General features: G+C 47.2%; 1 protein-coding gene across 1 annotated transcript in view; it reads right to left on the bottom strand.

The window, feature by feature from the left end:
* The window catches only part of LOC121590318 (heparan-sulfate 6-O-sulfotransferase 1), a 49773-nt gene that overhangs the window by 21402 nt on the left and 9290 nt on the right, over positions 1-19081 (bottom strand). The window contains exon 3 of the mRNA XM_041909884.1: positions 8410-8743. Within this exon, the coding sequence (XP_041765818.1) occupies positions 8410-8743 (334 nt within the window). The remainder of the gene's footprint in view (positions 1-8409; positions 8744-19081) is intronic.

Below are 19081 nucleotides of genomic sequence, written 5' to 3'. Positions count from 1 at the left end.
GAAACACAGACAAGCACCACCAGACACGCTGGCAATCGCTTAAGATTATGATCCCTTGAAATTGATTTCATTACGCCCGACAAATCTCGGCCCGAAAACCAAAGACCAAACGACGCCTAAAGCGGACGGCAGCTTCTTGATTTGTTCGCAGTTAATCCATCTAATCCGCCCTGAAACTAGGTTCGAGCCCATTTGTAGGATTTACCGAATTATCATCCGCCATCATCACCCGGAATTGGAACTATTTGTGAATGATGATGGTGATGATGATGATATCGTTTCATACTTTGGGGTAATAAGCCGTTCACAGTCAAGGCTCGTGTCACATTATCAATGAATAATTATGTTTTAAGCGATTTATAGATGCAATCTCGAGACGGTTTGCAATCCTTTTTCGTTCCTAAAGAACATTATTCTGTTTATTTGGTTTTCTCTCTCTAACGATAGCATTGAAAAGGGCATACAAAACTATGTTTTAAATGTTTATAACCAACGAATAATTTTATCATTTTTGGACCTCATCGCCGCTGCATAACATCCCAACTCGTAACTCGATTCCTAATCATAATCTTATCTTCATGAAGAATAGTGCTTGAGCAGCACCACAAACGTACATGGCGACAGTCCGAACCCCATTCTGCATCGGTGCAAGCGCACACAAGAGATGGCGACAAGAGGATGGCACACTACCACCCTCCACCAGATAACCCCAATTGCCGGCCCTTATAAAATTGTGCCATGTCGTCCAGTTGGTGAATAAATTTATGTCCTCCCCCTCGGTATAGTATTCCTGCCAACGTGCTATTGCGATTCCTCGCCAGTGAGACCCCAACACAAAAGGTTACACACGGGTGCGAGCACATTCGTATTATTTTATGTGCCTCTGACGGGCGCGCCGCCGCCGCGATGGTGTAAATTTGGTGTGTTTCCTCTGCGAGATGCGAGCAATATAAAACGAGCTACTCGGTCTTTGTGTGGGGTGGTGGTGGTTGGCGCACAACAGCAATCCTTTTTCGAAAACCGCAATGATTTCGGTTTTTATTTCCATCGTTCAATCGGACGATTTCGGTTGCGGGGATGCGGGGTGGATGATAAGATAGCATAAAACCGATACCGGTGCTAGAATTGGAGCTACGGGGTTTGATAGAAAGGGGACACATACACACACACGGTTTGGGGATGAGGGTTTGTGCCACACTTGCGTGTAGAACGTTCGTGACGATAGGAGAGAAAGCAATTTCGTATTCAGCACCCTCCTTCTGGGGCTCGCTGGAAAACCCGGAAAAGGAAAGACGCGTACACGAACCGTACACACACACACACATGCATTTTAGCACGTTGCATGTTCTACGACCAGAAGAATTGTCACTAGTGCGCGCTAAAAGATTTTTTCGAGTACAACCGCTTAACCTGTGTGCCATCTTGAAGGCGGCATTTGACATTTTACTCTGTGATTTCGGTCGGGGTTTCGGGAAGATTCTTTTTGCCGTTTCGAAACCTCACTTCGAAAGGTCAGATTTCAGCAGGGGAGGGGACACGACTTGTGGAAGGGTTCAACTATAACCAGATAACCAGCGTTTATTCCCTTTTTTTGTTTGGCTGCTTGGCATAGAATAGAATGGAATATTTTAGAACTTTCCCTCTTGGCTGGATGCAACACAGAAAATAAATCGCTCTGTAATAACAACCCCCCTCTGTGATAACGCAATAGAAAGAATGTAAAATCATAGTTCAAGTTGCTGTCCTTTCCACAAGAACTTTATACTATTGTAGATTCTTGTATCTCAACAATGAAATCGAAACCAGCCGAGACGACGGCCACATCAAACAGCAGCAAATGTCTGCTTCTAGCTTTTGGTAGCAAAATGCAGCATTTTTTTTTACTCAAAACATAAAATAATGCCAATAAAAAGTGGGGATTGGGCAGAGCGTAAAGACACACTTGAACAAGAACCGACCGACGACGACGCACGAGAAGAAATGTCCTTCCGAGAACAAACGGGAGCTCTGCTGGCAGAAGAGCACTCAAGAGAACCGAACTCTGTGCGCGCCCGGCAATAGAAATATCAAACCCCGTTCATTCTAGCAACTTGGGTGCGAGGGGGGAGATGGAGAGAGTAAGTGAGAGACAAGCTCTAACTGCTTCAAGAACTGATCGAAACGTGTTAGGGAGGATGGTTAAAGGATAGTTGGGGCTAGGAGAAAGGATCGCTATTTTCGCTATTCATCCATTTCAGTTCCAAGAGCAAAATAAACGAAATCAACCTCATCTGAAGGATGGCTCTTAGGGTGTGTATATGTGTGTATGTGAGTGTCCGTCCAGTAAGATGGGGATAGGGGTGGCGAATCCTCTTGGGTGTACTTTTATCCTCACACACCCTCCCCGTTTGGTTGTCCCTCGAATGATGCTGGAAGGATCGTGGATGTCTATATGGTTAGCTTTTCTTCATTTGGAACACTGCACACACACACACACACGCAAAGAAGAGAGCTGCTTTTCGCATGATCTGAACATATAAATCTTTTAACTTGTGCTTACTGTGCGCTGTTGAGTGGTTCCGTTGAGTGGTGAACATTGGAAGAGAGAAGGCGGAAGAGAAGTTCGAACTCTCAACTGTTCCATAACTGAATATCTTGATATTATTATCAAATCCGTTGAGATTTTACATCGGAGGAGTGAGGGTAAAAGGGAAAACTTCTAACCGAAACATCCAATTTCTTCAAAAAAATATATCTGCATATATTTCGAGACGTAAGCTTGGACTGGATAAGCACAAAGAAAGGCGGGACAGTCCAAAGTTTTTGAAAGTCCATGGATTGCGCATAAGCCTTATACAGAACTTTGAAGCAACATGGTTTTTAAACCTACCAAAGCCAACTCGTTTGGTGGTACAGTCGTCAACTCCTACGACTTAACGACATGCCCGACAAGGGTTCAAATCCCAAATGAACCGTGCCCCCATATGGTAGAACTGACACTGTAGTAGAACGAGTCACTGAAAGCCCAAGCCCCATTAGTAGTAGTAGTACAGGTAGAGAGCCAGCCCCCTGTTGCCGACAACGATTGTTGTTCCCAAATAAGAAGAAGAAAGCCAACTCGTAATTTAGGGTTCTTCTTTGCATAGTTTGAACAAAACAATTCAACAATAATATGCATAAAATGATACCGTTATTGTAATTGAAAACGAAGGACACGGCCGACAAAGACATTAACCATAATGACTTCCATCCAACGTCCCACGTGCAATGTTGTGGTGCTTCAAGCGTATTATTACAATCCACCGGATACACACATAACAACATCGGCGCCGCACACACATCGGATGGGGGTACAGGGTAAGGTGTGTAGACAGAAGCTCCAACCTTTGTTGGAGAACAACTTCCATACTCTGGGGACCGTGGTTTCCCGAACTGACCCAAACGGTTTCAATTGTTTCCCATTTTTTTTCCCCCATATCCTCTTCACAGACACAGTCGTACTACTACTACTACTACACACACTTTTTTCGTGAAGCACTCTCAATTGTTGTATTGAAATTTGTCCGCTTCCGGTTTCCGGTCTGGCGCGAATGGAAAAGGGAAAACTGAGGCAGTGAACAAAAAGCGAACCTCATCACGTAGAGGTCAAAGCTTCCATCAAACCACCCCCCCCCCCCACCCTCTTCAATGCAGCAGGGCAGGCAGGACACAATTTGATGGAATTAAACGAATTGCCATTTTCCGGGGCGAATTTTGCGCTGGTAGCGACTGGCAGCCTTTTTTGTTGGAACCCTCGACCGGAATTTGGACCGGATGCGGCTAAACTCCAAAGTCCCGGTGGTCTCCTATTCACTGATTTCTTTTTCCACAACACTTTGTGAACCCATCATCATTTCTACATCTCGATCTTGACACAAAAAAGGATGCATTTGGAAAATGTCGAAGAAACCTCCTCCCACTCTCTGTCTACAGACAGTCATCGTTCAGCCAGCTCTGTACTGTAAATATAGCTGATCTTCTCCTATTCAAATTTGCCACGATAACTAGAAGGAAAGAAAACGGAATCCAATCCCTCTAACCCATTCGCGGCACGAAGATCCTCCAACCAACTCTCTCGAAAAACTCAATTCCATTTCGCAGATCGCTTCCGGTGACAAACTGGGCCAAAAGATTTCTTTGCCTTGGTTTTCATGAAGAAAAAAAAAACAACGAAAAAAAAACGCTCCCAGAAAACCTTTTCAATACGGAAAAGTAAACGTATAATAAGGGAGCACACAAAACTGTTTTCCGTTATTTTTTTTTTGTTGCTTCTTCTTCGTTTGTGCTTATGCTTTTCCCCATAGACGACCGCGCATTACGTTCATCAGAGCCAATGGCAGTAATAAAAGCTGAAAGCTACCTGATCCGAAATGCTTTCCGTGCTAAATCCGGAAAAGGATCTTCACGAGCAGCGGAAATTCAAATTATCTTATCTTGCCCTGCCTTAAATGATTAATCTTTTTTCTTCAATCAAACTAACTCTTCGCTTGGATTCTCCCTATTCCCCCGCTCTTCAAGCTGCTGCTCCATTACTGAAGAATCGTTAGCTTCAACATTGACATCAACCCGCCCTACTATACCATCGCCATTACATTGATCAATATTCTTGAACTCCTGTCCGTGGCATCATTCCGCATCAATGCACGACAAAATTGCTCGAAAAGGAATGTCCGGGAAATGCGGGAAATCGGGGCAGGCAAAAAAGGGGGGAAGCTTTTTAAAATTGGACGGATCCAAAGCAACAAACTGACAATTTAACAGCACAATGTACGAGAGCTCTGCTGGCTGGCTGGTTGGTTATGCAATGTTGTACACCCCGGTTCTGTTCGTTTGTAACTTGCAAGCGACACCGTCGTCCAGAGTCGAGTTAATCGTTCTGACAGAACGTGTTTGGTGCAGTAGACATAGAGAACGGCGAAAGAAAACGATTAAAACAAAACCCCAGAAAGCAAATTGATGCCAATAGTTGACTATTTTTAATCTATAGAAAAAAGCATTCTACCTGGCTTCGTTCAGACTTTCGGGGAAAAAGGGAGAGCGCAGCAAAATGAGGGAAACAATCCATCGCTTTTCCGAACCCGGGTGGAGAGGTGGGCTAACAAAGCATATCTCGTAAACGAGGAAAAAAGTTTTGCCCTCTTTCCCCCTTTACTTTGGTTTGATGGGGGCGAAGCAGAAGGCAGCGGCCAGAGCACAACTTGCCACCCAAGGTCGCGGCATTGTGGTGGTAAACTAGAACGTCGTCGTTTCGTTTGGAAAAGCGTCCGATAAAGGGGAATCAAACAACTAGTTTTCCTGCTGCTGGAGCTTTATTCTGTTTTGCCAGTTCCACCACTACGCCACACCATACACACACACCGGCTGCTTTCCCGTGACGAAGTGCAAAAAGGTGAACACGCCGGCGCAACGGTTGAACTTCATTATCCTAACAAAAGAAAAACTTCAAACCAATATTTCTGCTCTATTTTTTTGTGTGCCGGGGGGACGACGACTTTACCGAAGCGTGAATCCTCGGGAGTGTGATCGCGCGAACGCCCGATTCCCTAGCTGCATCCTGGAAATAAAAACCCTTCCTTCTTAGCAGTGCTTTACACGCTGCTCTGCTCCGCTTGATTATGATGAAGGAGCACACCACTGTTGGCCCAATTCCCAGCGGGACAAAAACCCGGGCAAATGGAAAATTGTGAAGCAGAGATATAATAAACAGCATCACAATACCACACGTGCGGGAGAGAGTTGTGGGATTGAGAGTTCTGTTGGCTTAGTTTGGCCAGTGACACGGGCCCGGGCGGAAACGTACAAACACGTGCAATGTGTTTTGTAGTCGCGAGCTGTTTTCCACGTGCTTTTGGAACAATGATTGAAAATGAGCAATGCTTTGGAAATCGATTGGAAAGGTAAAAATGAGATTTATGATTTATTGCGTTGGTGGGTGGATGGTGGCGATGCTATTGGTGTGTGCTGTTGTTCAATTCCTTATACATTATGGAAGATTCGTGTTTTATTTTCATACAAAACTTGAAATAAAACCAAGTGATTTGAGTTTAACCGATACTGCTTTATCGTCCAATAGACCCCAATCTGCTGCTTGCACAATACACAAATCATTCAAAGTCAGCAACACACGGGAAATCACCACCATCCTCCTTCATTTGATGTGCGAATAAAATGATTCAATATTTGAAATTATCCGGCTTCTCGTTAATCAAACAACATGAATCACGCCTGAATGAGTGGTGTTGTTGATTTAAAAACAAAACACAAAAAAATCTACAGCACTGCAGCAAAACTAAAACACTCGCTTGATTAAATGCAAACATTTCTTCTGAACGGCAATCCGCGCGTATCGGATGATCCTGTGGGCTCAATAATGTTCAGTTTGTTTTTAATTCACTGAACACAATTTAACACGCTACACCACTTTATGATTAAGCGAAAAAGAAACAAAAAAGGAAAGTATGCAGTTGCATACAAATGCTGATAGGATTAATCGATCGACGTTATTCAATGCAGCTGCAGGAATTGAGATAGCATTGATCCCTCCCCCCGTATGCCATACGCAGGAGACTCGCGAATTATTCAGAGTTCCAAACCGTCCACAGCTAATTTTGATGTCAAACACGTGCCCCGAAATGATTATTTCGTTTGAAATTTTGGGATGGCTACTAAAACCGACTGCTTGCTTGGCAGCAACAGATGACAAACACACAAGGCCGTGGTGTTAGTGTTTCATCTTGTTTTTTGTTTCATATCAAATTGCGTCAATCTTTTCCTCAACTCAAATCGCTCTTTGTTTGCTTCTCTGTCTATTTTCGGAATTAATGTTGCAACTCAGAACAATGCAAATCGCGAACCCCAACTGGCTGGGGCGTGTGGCCATGATTCGATCCTGTCACTAGAATTTTGATTGCCGCACCAAACGCAAAATGCATCACAATGCAAGTCGTCGTTGGCTTTTCTCTCCCATCTTTTTCCTCGGCAAGTATGGAATACTAATTACCCCAGCGCTATGGCAGCTCAAATCCATCCCAAATCTCAACATGGCGAACGTTTTTGCACATATTTAATCCAACCCTTCGTGCCATCACAGACGTACCGCTAGTGTAACAACTATTTTCCAGCGACACGTCACAAATATCTCGCTCGCTCGGGCGACAAACGTGCCAAAGAGTTCCTCCTCCCAATGCTTGGCCGTTAATAGACTCCGGGACACGCATACGCACACTAAACGACATTCTCCCGACTAAAAACCCCCATGCGCAGCAACACACAATGGCATACACGCTCGATAAAACTATTTTTACAACACCCCTGCGCGGCGCATCGTGGCCCAGGGCTGGATTTACGCAGGAAATGGCCGGACCTCGTTCCGTTTCAATTACGGCGGTTTTCAAGCTTTACACACTGCAAATTGTATCCTGAGGCACGTCCAGCGCTTCCCGCCCATCCCGTCGTCGTGACTGCTCTGCTCCTGTGGGGAGGTTGTTGTCGATGCGCAACAAATGATGATCCTTCGGCCATCAACGCCCTTCGCCAGCGACTGCCGGCAGCTACACCAGACGACAGTCACAAACGGACAAAACTCTTTTTCCCCCAAACTCAGTCACCCGTGTTTGTAGATTTAAACAGACAATTCCGTCCTTTCCTGTCTTCCTTGACTTCCCGTGGCCCGTACAACGGACCGAGCGCGCGAAGGTCTTACACGACACGGACCCAGCAAGTCAGTCATGCGCCAGACGAGACAAGGGCGCCCCGTTCTCGGCGTGTTGAAAATTCACCCCACGTCCTTCTAATTACAATGCACGGCACGGCCACGATCCACAAACACAGTAGTAGTGGCGAATATGTTCGATGTGACTCCCGCCGGCCCCAACTGTGCGCTGTGAAGGGGTTTCACGACCGGCAACCAGCGCAGCAGCGGATGTACAAATTGTCGGAATGGATGGGTCGGGCCGTGTAGTGTGCTTGTCCCATCTGGAATGTCCTTGGCTGCATTACTATGCGAACCGGGAGAGCGACCGATCCGGGAGGGATGCAAACACGACACCACCACCCAGTTGGGCCGCATATGGCATCGGGAGAAGGAGGGCTTGACAGACAACAAGGCTTCACCCGGCGTCCGATGCAGCTTTAAGCTTTGCACCGCTCGTACTGGCACGTTCCGAATGGCAAGGGAGGCAGCGAAAAGCCAGAAACAGTGCAAAAACATCCGGAAAAAGACTCCCGCCGCACACTCCCAAGTTGGATCAATGGATGTGTTTGAGCTAAAATGGTACAGAGAACATTAGCGACAGGCACCACGGAGAGCTATATTAAAAACAAACTTTACGAACTTCCCTCCTTTCCGGACACACTAATTTCACATACAAACACACACGCACACGCACTCACCATTATAGCAGGGCGGAAGCTCGTCGGGCGTTGCGTGCCGCCCCAGGCACCAGTGGCGAGCGTTTTTCCACGTGGCGCCACGCTGCACGTGCCGGAACTCGGACAGGTAGCGCGCGATCGGTTCGCGCAGCAGCGTGATGTAGAAGTAGCGCCGCTTGGCCGTTTCGCCCTCGTTCTTGTCCAGCTCCTGGTCGACGCAACCGGTCAGCTCGGTCCAGTCCGCGTGCAAACCACACTTCCAGCCGGTGGAGTACCGCGAAAACAGCCAATTTTCGTTCCGGTGCGGTCGGAAGCAGTAGCAGCGCTTCTTCTTCCGCTGGCAGGTACACGGGCGCTGGAAGTAAGAGAGAGATGATGATGAGAAAGCAAGAACAGAGATTAAATATTAATATGAAGCGTCTTTACAATGTTGTTTACATGGGAAACTTCTATAAAGCATGATCAAATATTAAGATGAACCAATCCTAAACAGGAGTTTGTATCGCATTTTGTGGAATTCATAAATTCATATGATAGGGAATGATTTGTTCAACTGTTACCTCAACCTCAGATGAATACATTTCTAAACAGAAATGCATCTATCGCTAACGCCATCCATTAACCATCCCAGGGAAGGGGAAAACGGAAACTACATCTTCCAAACTTGTTAACATATCGTAAAGATCATCGCGATAAACGGGGGTACGAGGTAGAGAGCAAGAAAGGGAAGAGGCAACCAACGAACAAATGCCACAACCATAACCGAAACGCAGCACAAAACACCATAAAGCAATCCATCCCTCTCCGGATCGCCGGATGCGGTTGTCGATGGCGATAGAATTTGTTATCTTCGCCTGCACCGGCGGTTGCACCTCCTTTTGCCCCCACGAACCATTGGGCTGCTGCATTGCAAACAAAAGATGCATGCTCGCTGTCCGACAAAAGACCCGAGAAAGCAACGTACACACGGCGGGTGTCTTTTGCAAATACTGCTGCCGCTGCTACATTCATACACCCGGGGCTAAAAATAGAGTGAGTGAAAGATCGTCGTCTGTACCAAAGTGCCTCGACGACGCCGAGACAGCGGCTGGAAGATACAACACCCCGATGTTGGGCATTTATTTACATTTTACCCTGCAAACCCAAGCACTGCTGCTGCTGCCACCATATCTGTGCATCCCGGGTGCATCATCATAACCATTTCTTGCCGAGAAAGGCCGCGACCGCGTTGGACTTGCAGCAGCGGCAGCAGCGAGCGATCAAGACAACAGAGCACCGTGTGCGCTCCCGCGTTGTTTTGTTTCAAGGGGATCTTAAGTTTATTTAAATTCATTCATCTCCGTTCGGCCTTTTTCCACTGTACGCGGAGGAGGGACCGCAGTGTTCCGCACGCCGCGCTTTTCGTGGACGTGTCCGCGGACACAGACCAACAAATTTGAATTAACAATAAGTGCATAATTTCATTGCTTTATTGCGCACCCATCGTTTCGGTTCGGTGTGATGGTGGTGTCCCTTCTTTCCTCGGTAGACACGGAACCCGGCTACCGACGACGCTACCGACCCAGTGTTGTTGGGAGTTGCAGAGAAAAGATTGTAGAAGATGTTTACGTACGTTTACGGGCACGATACGAAAGGTGTGGAGGGTTGTGAAGAAAAGGGAAACAATGCTTGGACAATGCTGCATCATAGAAGAAAAAAAGCGGATACATATTGAACGCATATTTATGACCAATTCACGACTGCCCAACAGCAGAGTAGCACAGGAAACAGATTTTATGGAAAGGTTCGTTTATGATAGGAGCAATGAAAACAAACCATACACATACGGCAGGCAACAGCAGCACGCTTTCATTCAAGTGGGCATATCATAATGTTTATGCTTCATTGCACTATTTCTCGGTACGCATCTAAAACGCATATCCGCTTCTGGAAGCAGTGGAACGGCAAGAGCACATCAAACAAAACAAAACGGACCTACCATATGTGTGGTAGTGGCGAGAGAACATTCTTTCCGCTTTCCATTACAAGCAAGACTGCACACACTTTACTGCTGTTGGGCTTTGTTTACGTCGCACAATTACGGGACCATCCTTCCACCCCTTGACTGCTATTGCATTTCAAACCGTTCAAATGCCAAGCACCGAACGTTTAAATCATCATGTCAAAGATTTATCACAAACCAAATCCACCCGGGGTACACACATCATCCACTACACACACACTACCAGTCACCAGATAATGGTCAGACAGAGGAGAAGTGATTCGAGCAATGCACTGCCCCCGGTGGTACACTGCATGAAGCAAAAGGGCGGTGGTGGTGGTGGTGGTGGTGATGACCCCTTGGGTGCAATCATAAAATGCAAGCAGAACCGCACACACACACACACACACATACACACAGTCAATGCACGGACCATTTGGCAAAGGGCAGCAGTTGCAATCGGCATTGGGGGTGGGCCCCCCTGGGTTTATGTTTTCTGCAACCCCTTTCTCTGCACTTACGGCCACACATTCAGCAACTCAACCGGTTCGGGGGTCAATGGTTCGTAACATACATACATATCCGGAGATAAGCGTCGTTCGGGCCTCTTGCTTCCTCTGCCCCGGTGGTGGTGGGTGGTGCCTGTGACCAGAACCGAGGCACGCTACCGATATGGAATTAATATTCCGAAAAAGAAACATACATTAAAAATGACAACATCCGCCGCTTTCGTGCACCATCGGGTGGGCCACCGTGCACAGCCACCATTCAGTGAGAGCGGTCACATAACGACGACGACGACGACGAGCATGACAACTGCTGAGCTGCGGTTGAGAAGGAAGCTGCTCGAAACGCTTGACAGTGCGTGCGTGCGCGTATGATGTGGTTCTCGGGTCGTGCGCAACCGTTGCGCGTCAATCAAGGAAGATGTACCGATATCGCACACACACACACACACAAACGCATCACCAGGACCAGCCGAATATTCGGGTCGGCACATATGGCGGCTCCTCCACACAGAAGCGGTTATAGAAAGGTGAAATCTTACCCCTGTTTGCCTCTGAGCGTTAACAAAAAAAAATGGTTCTGTTTATCGTCGCGGGATAGAAATTAGCTCTTCTAGATGCCGCGCTTTTGGCAAAAGGAAGAAACACCACACCGGAGAAGAGCCGGCACAAGATGACGTACACACAAAGAGCGCCTTCTCGGTCGGCCTTGAGATGCCGAGGGGAGATGAAGTTGTTTTGATAAAACTTCAAACCCTTGGCGGTTGCTTCCCCTTCTCAAGATTGAAATCTAAAATTTTGACTGAAACTACACACCGAAACTTCGTCCCCAGCTGGCCACCTTTGTGTGCGCGTGTGTGTGTGTTTGTGGTGCTCCTTCGTCACTCAAATCACGGGGCGGCTTAGATGAGCACTGGGAGGTTGATATGCTGCTGCCTTTTCAGTTGCCGAGCAAACACACGGAGCAAAGTTAATTTAGATTGACTTGATTTTTCAGCCATGGGCAGGGTGGTGGGGCGGAGGGGGGAGTACCGGCAGATACAGCAGCAAGCGGAAGAACTTTCTTCATTCCAACTCCAAACAAAAACACGCAAGAATAAACGATGTTCTCGCCCCGTGCTCGCCCCGGCCTCGAGAAAATCCGGAAAGAAACAGGTTGACAAGCTTTATCGGAATTATCGTTAGGCTTAAACGAGGCGGCGGCAAGGCGAACTTGCTTCCCTGCTGGGATTCCCTGCTGCGTATGTGTTTGTGTATGACACACAAACACACACATACGAGAGATTCATCCATCGTTTTCTGCAACCGCCACCCCCTGCTGTGGTGAAACACGGCCAAAAACTTTGCTCCATATTGCGCCCCCTCCCGAAAGTGTGCACACATACAAGGCAACGGAAGTTTACAGTATAGTACGGGGAGAACGAAGAACCACGATCATCTCAGCACATTACCCTCCGGAGGCGACAAACAAACTTCCAATTTTCTTGGCTCAACTCACTCTAATCTGTTGTGTCACGCGATGAGTGAGCGAAACTTCACGGCAAACGATATGTTTAGAGGCTGCCACAACGTTGACGAGGTGCTGCGGCGGTGTGTGTGTCTTGGAGTGAGCGTTCCGATCCAGCTTCTAGAACCTATCCGTCAACGAGCTGCACCACGAGATGCACGTGTTTCGGACTCCTGTTACTGGTTTTCTCGCGTAGAGTATTGCATCAAAAATAGAACAGATGAACAGATGATTTACGAAACATCGTCACACTTTAGAGTGGCCGGGACCTAGCACCTTTTTTCCCGGGCCCAACATAATTCAGCGTTGTGTATTGAAAGTATGTTCCATTTGCATACTTTTCTCTTTAAACATTGTACAATGTAATGTTATTTTTTTGAAAATATGTTCACGCTCTCCCACAGTGGGCTACAAACGAAATCTAATTAAACAACACAAAGCGAGGTCTGTGCGCCACACACTGCCCCCAACGACAGCGGGACAGGCTCTTTTCGCTACAATCATCCTCACGGACACATGCCTCCAACAAAAAAAAAAAACCTCCCCCAATGCGCACCATGCATGTGTGCAACATAAAATCAATTAACAAGTTATGAAAATAGAACCGAAATTAGGTCAGCTATCCGGTGCTATTCACCTTGAAGGATATTTCGAGATATTATTTTTGGCCCAATACAAAGCCGAATTAGGTGTAGTGGTGTTGGGAGTAGTAGTAGTAGCTGCAGTGATAGCTAATTGCAACCAACCAACCGACAGTTCGGCTCAGCTGTGTGCGCTTTAATTATTCACTGCACTGTACGGGTATGAGCTCTGGCGCTTTTTGTTCGTTTTTTTCCTAAAGGGAGAAGCAATATATAATCGCATTAAAATAACACCAACTAAAGCCGCCCTAAAAGAGCCGAAAAATAGTGCATTGTCATGTGTGTGTTTGTGTGAGAGGAAAGCCGGCGTATGATGATGAACACATTTCAGAGCACACCGTCACATATGAGGACGGAAAGGACGATAAGCGTAGATACGGCGACGATGGTGACGAGTATTTTAAACATAAAAGCATCGCCATCGCGCGTCCCCAGTCGGCTACAACTTGTCGGACATGCTAGGCGACATCGGTTAGAACAAGGATTTTCGGGGCTGAAAACAGCGCCATTTCATTGCCACTGTACGGGTAGTAGGGAGGAACAGATATTGGATTCCGTTCCGACGGCTATCGCCATTTCACTGCCAGTGTGTGGTGCTCTGACGACGACGTCATGGCTTCCGATGAAGAGCGCGCGTTCCTGGTTTCATGGTACAGATTTTCAAACATCAAACTATTCCCAAAAATGTTGCTCTGGTAATAGACTCTCACGGGTGGAAAACAAAAAAAAACAATTCCTCGTTTAACCCATCCCCATCTTAATGCATTCCCGATGGGGGAACGGGCACTGTACCGGCCACCCGTCTATTTGAGGCATTTGCATCGAAACGTGATCGCGCTAGTAATTGCTGCTAGCTTGCACTAAAAATGATCGATTCGTTCGCCTTCCTTCTTCTTCTTCTGCTACCAGTCAGTCTACCGGCAAGAATAATCGTCCGCGTACCGGCGTCGTCGTATGCTGCTGCCAGCTCCATTCATGAACACAAAATTCAACTGTGCGCGCGCCATGTGCTCTCCCCCTTTACCGGCAGTTGTAGCGCCATATGCGCTGACTCGACTAGACGACCGACGACCGAAACAAAAAAATCTCCGCTAACATTGCAAAACCGTCGAACCGGCTGGCTGGCGGTGTGGGCGAAACGTGCGCGTCTATGGTCTGCGGTCCTTCTCTCCCTTCTTTCCTCCTGCGCAAAAAAACACAGTTAACCGAACATGTTCTGTTCGCGCGATTCTATTCCGTCAACAGTTTTATGAGCCACTACACTACTCAGACCGAGAGCACCACCGTCCGTCCGTGCCGGGTGCTGTGGTGTGTGTGTTTGGAGTGCTTTTTCCCTCGCTTTGAAACGACAACTGCCGCGGCGGGGCCACTCGGAACCGAACTGTGTGTTTGAAGCCGTCTTTCACGGGTCTTTACCCTCCCGAAAAAATCGAACCAAATTCCCAGGCACAGAGGAGAGGTGAGGAGCGGTGTGTATAAGTGATTTTGGCCATTTTTCATTCCGACTTGATACCTAAAAAAAACACACGAGAAAAAGCAAAAATTGAATGTGAATGAAAATGGAAACGAAACGAAGCGCGGCAGTGCAGCGCTGGTCTCGCCGTCACTGTGCAAGATGTGATAGTTTTCAATTTAACCGTTGGTACCCCCCCCCCCTTTCTCCTCTCCCTCTCTCACTGTAGTGGCAAAGGATCGTTGCAGCATGAGTTCTGTTTTTCCTTCGCAAAAGGAACTTCCATTTCCGTTTCAGTGACAGTTGATATATTTCGCATGCTTTCTGTACTGCAAATCATTGAAAGAATTCCCTAATATTCCCATCAACACCTCCCAAACCGTGAGCGGCCCTGGCACAGAGCTACCCTGGCTACATATGCAACTGGTTGCAGGGGCAATGGGAAAAGTTTCCCCTTTTTACAGCGACCACCACCACCACCTCCAAAAGCGGACGAAGATCATTTGTGAGCTGTCAGCGAGTTCGTTGCGCTTCTGGAGGCCAAAAGCAGCAGCACCGCTACCGTTTGTAGATGCTAAAAAAGCGTATTTCAAAACCATTTTCATGCTGCCGCTACTTCCACACTGCCCCGTCCCGTAAGCCGGCGCGCGCTGAAGGTGCTAACAGTTTAATAATGTTTTATAGCCAAACTGCGCCAAGGAAGAAATTGTTTATGTTTCACATTCTTACGATGTGGTGCGCATAGAAGAAGAGGAGGGAAAGGGAGAAAAGTAGCACCAGCAACACAATAAGAAAACGTTCCGCTGGAACGCAGTTGTGGTGGTGGTGGTGGTGTGGTTCCGAAACTTCAGTGAAATGGAAATGCTGTAACAACACACAACAGCATGGCGAAAAATGTGGAATTCGATTGAGCAGTCAGGGGCGCACACACAGACATACACACACACACACACACACACACACACACACACACACACACACACACACACACACACACACACACACACACATTCCAACACAAAACAAATACAATAAATGCGCCGTGCGAGAAATTCTTTTTGGTGGAGAATTTTCCTTCCATCTTCCACCGCAAGCCGGAACACACAGTAGCAGCAGTCTGTCTTCCTTCCGCAGCACTGAAAGGTAGAGTGATTTTTCTTCTTTTCAGTCGTCCGACGATTGAAATGTCTTGGCCAATCAATGGCAGACCACCACCGTCACACAGTATGAGGCCCCCCTGTTCCGCTTCACCGTAAGAAGAAGTTCGCTTCAGTGTCGGTTTTACAATCACACGAGCGACATGGTGATGGAAAGATGTGACCACAAAGACAATATGCTTCCCTTTCCTGACGCCACTGAAATGGTGATGAAGACGATGCTTTTTCCGCCAGCCGAGTAAGATCGTTTATTGATCATCATTTGCTGCCTTTTACATCAATTTTCGATTAATAGCCATCATAAACAAAGTGTGTAAAAGAGCGTGTATGAAAAGTGATTTACACGAGATGTACATAAAACAGCATACGTACATCATATTGCTTAACAGTCGATGTGCGCTTTTGATTGTAAAGCAGAAGCGTTCATGGTGTAAATAAAATCATTTCAATTTAAACACTTTTTGGAAGACCATGCGGCACATGAAAACCAACCGAAATTGTTTATGAGCGCATGTATGTTATTGCTTTGCCAACTTGAGAACTGGCCTTGGCTTGTTCTGACAGAGAAGGAACGTTAAAGGATCATCATTAGACGAATACATTTACTTCCTTTAGCTGTTAAAGTATTCAAAGCGATGTAACAAATTGATGCTTTTGCAGAAATGATATCGCTGAAGATAGCCAGCCAACTCCGCCTCAATATATCTCTTACGGCTCCAGCATCATTTCTCCTCCACCAGAAGCGGCACTGTTTTTCGTTTTTATTGAATGTCACACGATCAAATTTACAACAAAACCAACGCAGCAGAAAAGCTCTAGCAATGAATTACGATCCCCCGTGCGCTCCTCCTCCTGTCGCTCGCCCGGTACAACAATAAACAATCCCTCCACCTTCCCAGCATCGGCATCCTCTTACATCTTCCTTCTTCTGCTGCCGTTTTCCCGTAAAGGTGAAAGCCATTTTTGTACTGCAATATCTTTGAAGATTTCCATTCCTTCCCTTTCCAGTCCAGAAGGCATAATCGTTTACTCGCCCCAACTCACACCCAAAAAAAAAAAGGGGGGGGGGGAAATATTTCACCTTGTGCAAATTTATACACAATATACGCTACTCAGGAGGTAGGCAAAGGGGGGGAGACGGATTAGAACTGACTCAGAGACTGTCACGGGGCCGCCGCACGGTTGTTGCACGGTTTTTGAACTGCCCCCAAACAATAACTATTCTTCATCCTAATGGGCCTGTCCTGCCCTTATTTTGGGCGTCCAGCAGCCTCGCCAAAGAGAAGACGGGGCCTAGGGCAGCACATGGCAAGGGTAGCCCATCTTCAAACGAACGCGAATGACTTCGACCTCCGAGCGAACGCGGGAGAAGGTGGTTTCTCTTTTCTTAAAAGCAGAATGATTTATCCTCGCCCAATATTTATGTACATTTTAGTCTTTTTTGTAGGCCTGTTTTTGAATGCGTTTGAAAGATGTTTGAAACCGAATAAATTGCTTAAGGCACACTCAACGGACGGAGGAAAACCGTTGTCATTAAAATGCTAACACGAATCTTTATTTTTTTCTGATTGCCCTAACACGCCAGCACTTTTTAAGTCTTTTAAGAGAGGGGGGAAAGAAGGAAAGATGTATTATCCAACCCACCCAACTTCACCCTCCATAGTCGCCCCAGAATTAGCATTCATTTCTTTACAATCGTTGAAAATGAAAGCACACCAAACCAATCACACAAACACAGAGAGAGAGAGAGAGAGAGAGAGAGAGATACGGTCCAACCAACCGACCCATCAGCAGCAGGGAAGAGGAGTTCGCTAATCGGCATGGAATGCGGACACGTACGTACGCTCGCGGCATCGTCCGCCGAGACGACACACACCTTTCCCCCCCCAATTCCACACTTCTATGTGGAACGTGGTGTTGGTTAAGGCCGCCGCCACCGCCGCCCTGCCGATCAAATTACGAAACGGAAATAATTCCGACCAAATAAAACCAACAGGTTGGCGCCAGCAGTCGGGCCACACACAAAAAGAGGGGGGGAGAGAGTTCTGAATTAACCAACCCCCTCCTCGGTTGGATCGGCAAGGTATAACAGGGAAGGGTCGTCGCTGCCAGTCCCTCCCAGTAGCAACCACCATGCTTTGCTGCTGATTCGTGCTTTGAATTTCCGGAAGCCCCCGACCAGAGAGCAGAGAGCCGCCGGCACACACGCAGCAAATGAAACGTAAAGCAACGTAATACCCAAAAATAGGTTTTTCCCAAACCAAAGTAAAGTGAACCGGAGATCGATAATATGGCTGGCGTTACGCACCGACGAAAATCGAAGCAATGCCCTCCCCGCACAACAAGGAAAGGGAGAAAGAGACGAAGAAAGAACGACCCCAACAAGCGTGTGGTAGACACCGGGTCGACCCTGCCACCGCTGCCCTGTCCTCGTCCTGAGATTTCCCGAGAATTCCCATTCCCGCCAAAACGCCAATCACAGTTTGGAAAGAAACCCTAAACAACACAAAAACACACAGCCAGTCACAGGCCAGTAGTCTCAAGTCGGTCGGTAATCAGGCATCAATCTGTCGATAAACCCAGCGACATCGGCACATCGATGACGCCAGCTCGGCATGCGGCGGCGTCTTACCGGGGTAACGCACACACACACACACGCACCCAAACCCAGTCTTACACCGGGGAGGGGGGCAGAGAGCTCAACTGCTGACACGACTACCGTACAGACCTTTGCCTCCCTTGGGCTCGGCAACGACACACACACGCACACACCCAACCACCTGCAATCCACCACTGCCTCGTGTTCCCGGCGGCCCGGCCCCAGCCTGCGGATAAGCCACAGGTTTCGGGAGTTTATGGGACACCATAAAAATAGATTTTCGGCCGTTTCCTGATTTAAATGTCAACGTGAATAAAATAATGAACGTACGCACAACGCACACAAACACGGAGTGGTGGGCCAATGCGTTTGCGATACGTCGGTGAGGTTAATTCTGACATTGATGCAAACGGACAAAGTGGATCGATCGACATAAGGGGCGCTGTGTGGCTGTGATGATGTTGGGACCTTTTTGTGGCTTTGGGCCGTTTGGGGGCTTGTTAAATCTTTATTGACGGGGTCGATTTTTTTTTAGACGGAGTCGTTTTGTGGACAATGGAAGAGTGTCTTACTGAGTATGGCAAGTTAATTTCTGCTGATAGATGAAACAAAGATGGGTAAAGATAGCCTTAATGCATTGACTATCGACGTCAAGAGCAGACGAAATTGAACAAATAACAACTTTGTCCACAATTAATTCTTCTGTTTCCTTTCTTCTTGTGTGTGCCTGTGTGTGTCTATGTGTGTCTTAGCTCGGCCAACTCCAAAACACTCCAAAACAAACGCAAAACTTTTCCCATAAACAAGATCAATAGAAATGGTAAGCAATTTAGTGCGCACCAACAACAA

This window comes from Anopheles merus, chromosome 2R, assembly GCF_017562075.2.
Source record: "Anopheles merus strain MAF chromosome 2R, AmerM5.1, whole genome shotgun sequence".
NCBI classification, from domain to species: domain Eukaryota; kingdom Metazoa; phylum Arthropoda; class Insecta; order Diptera; family Culicidae; genus Anopheles; species Anopheles merus.
This window is presented reverse-complemented; position numbering and strand designations above follow the sequence as displayed.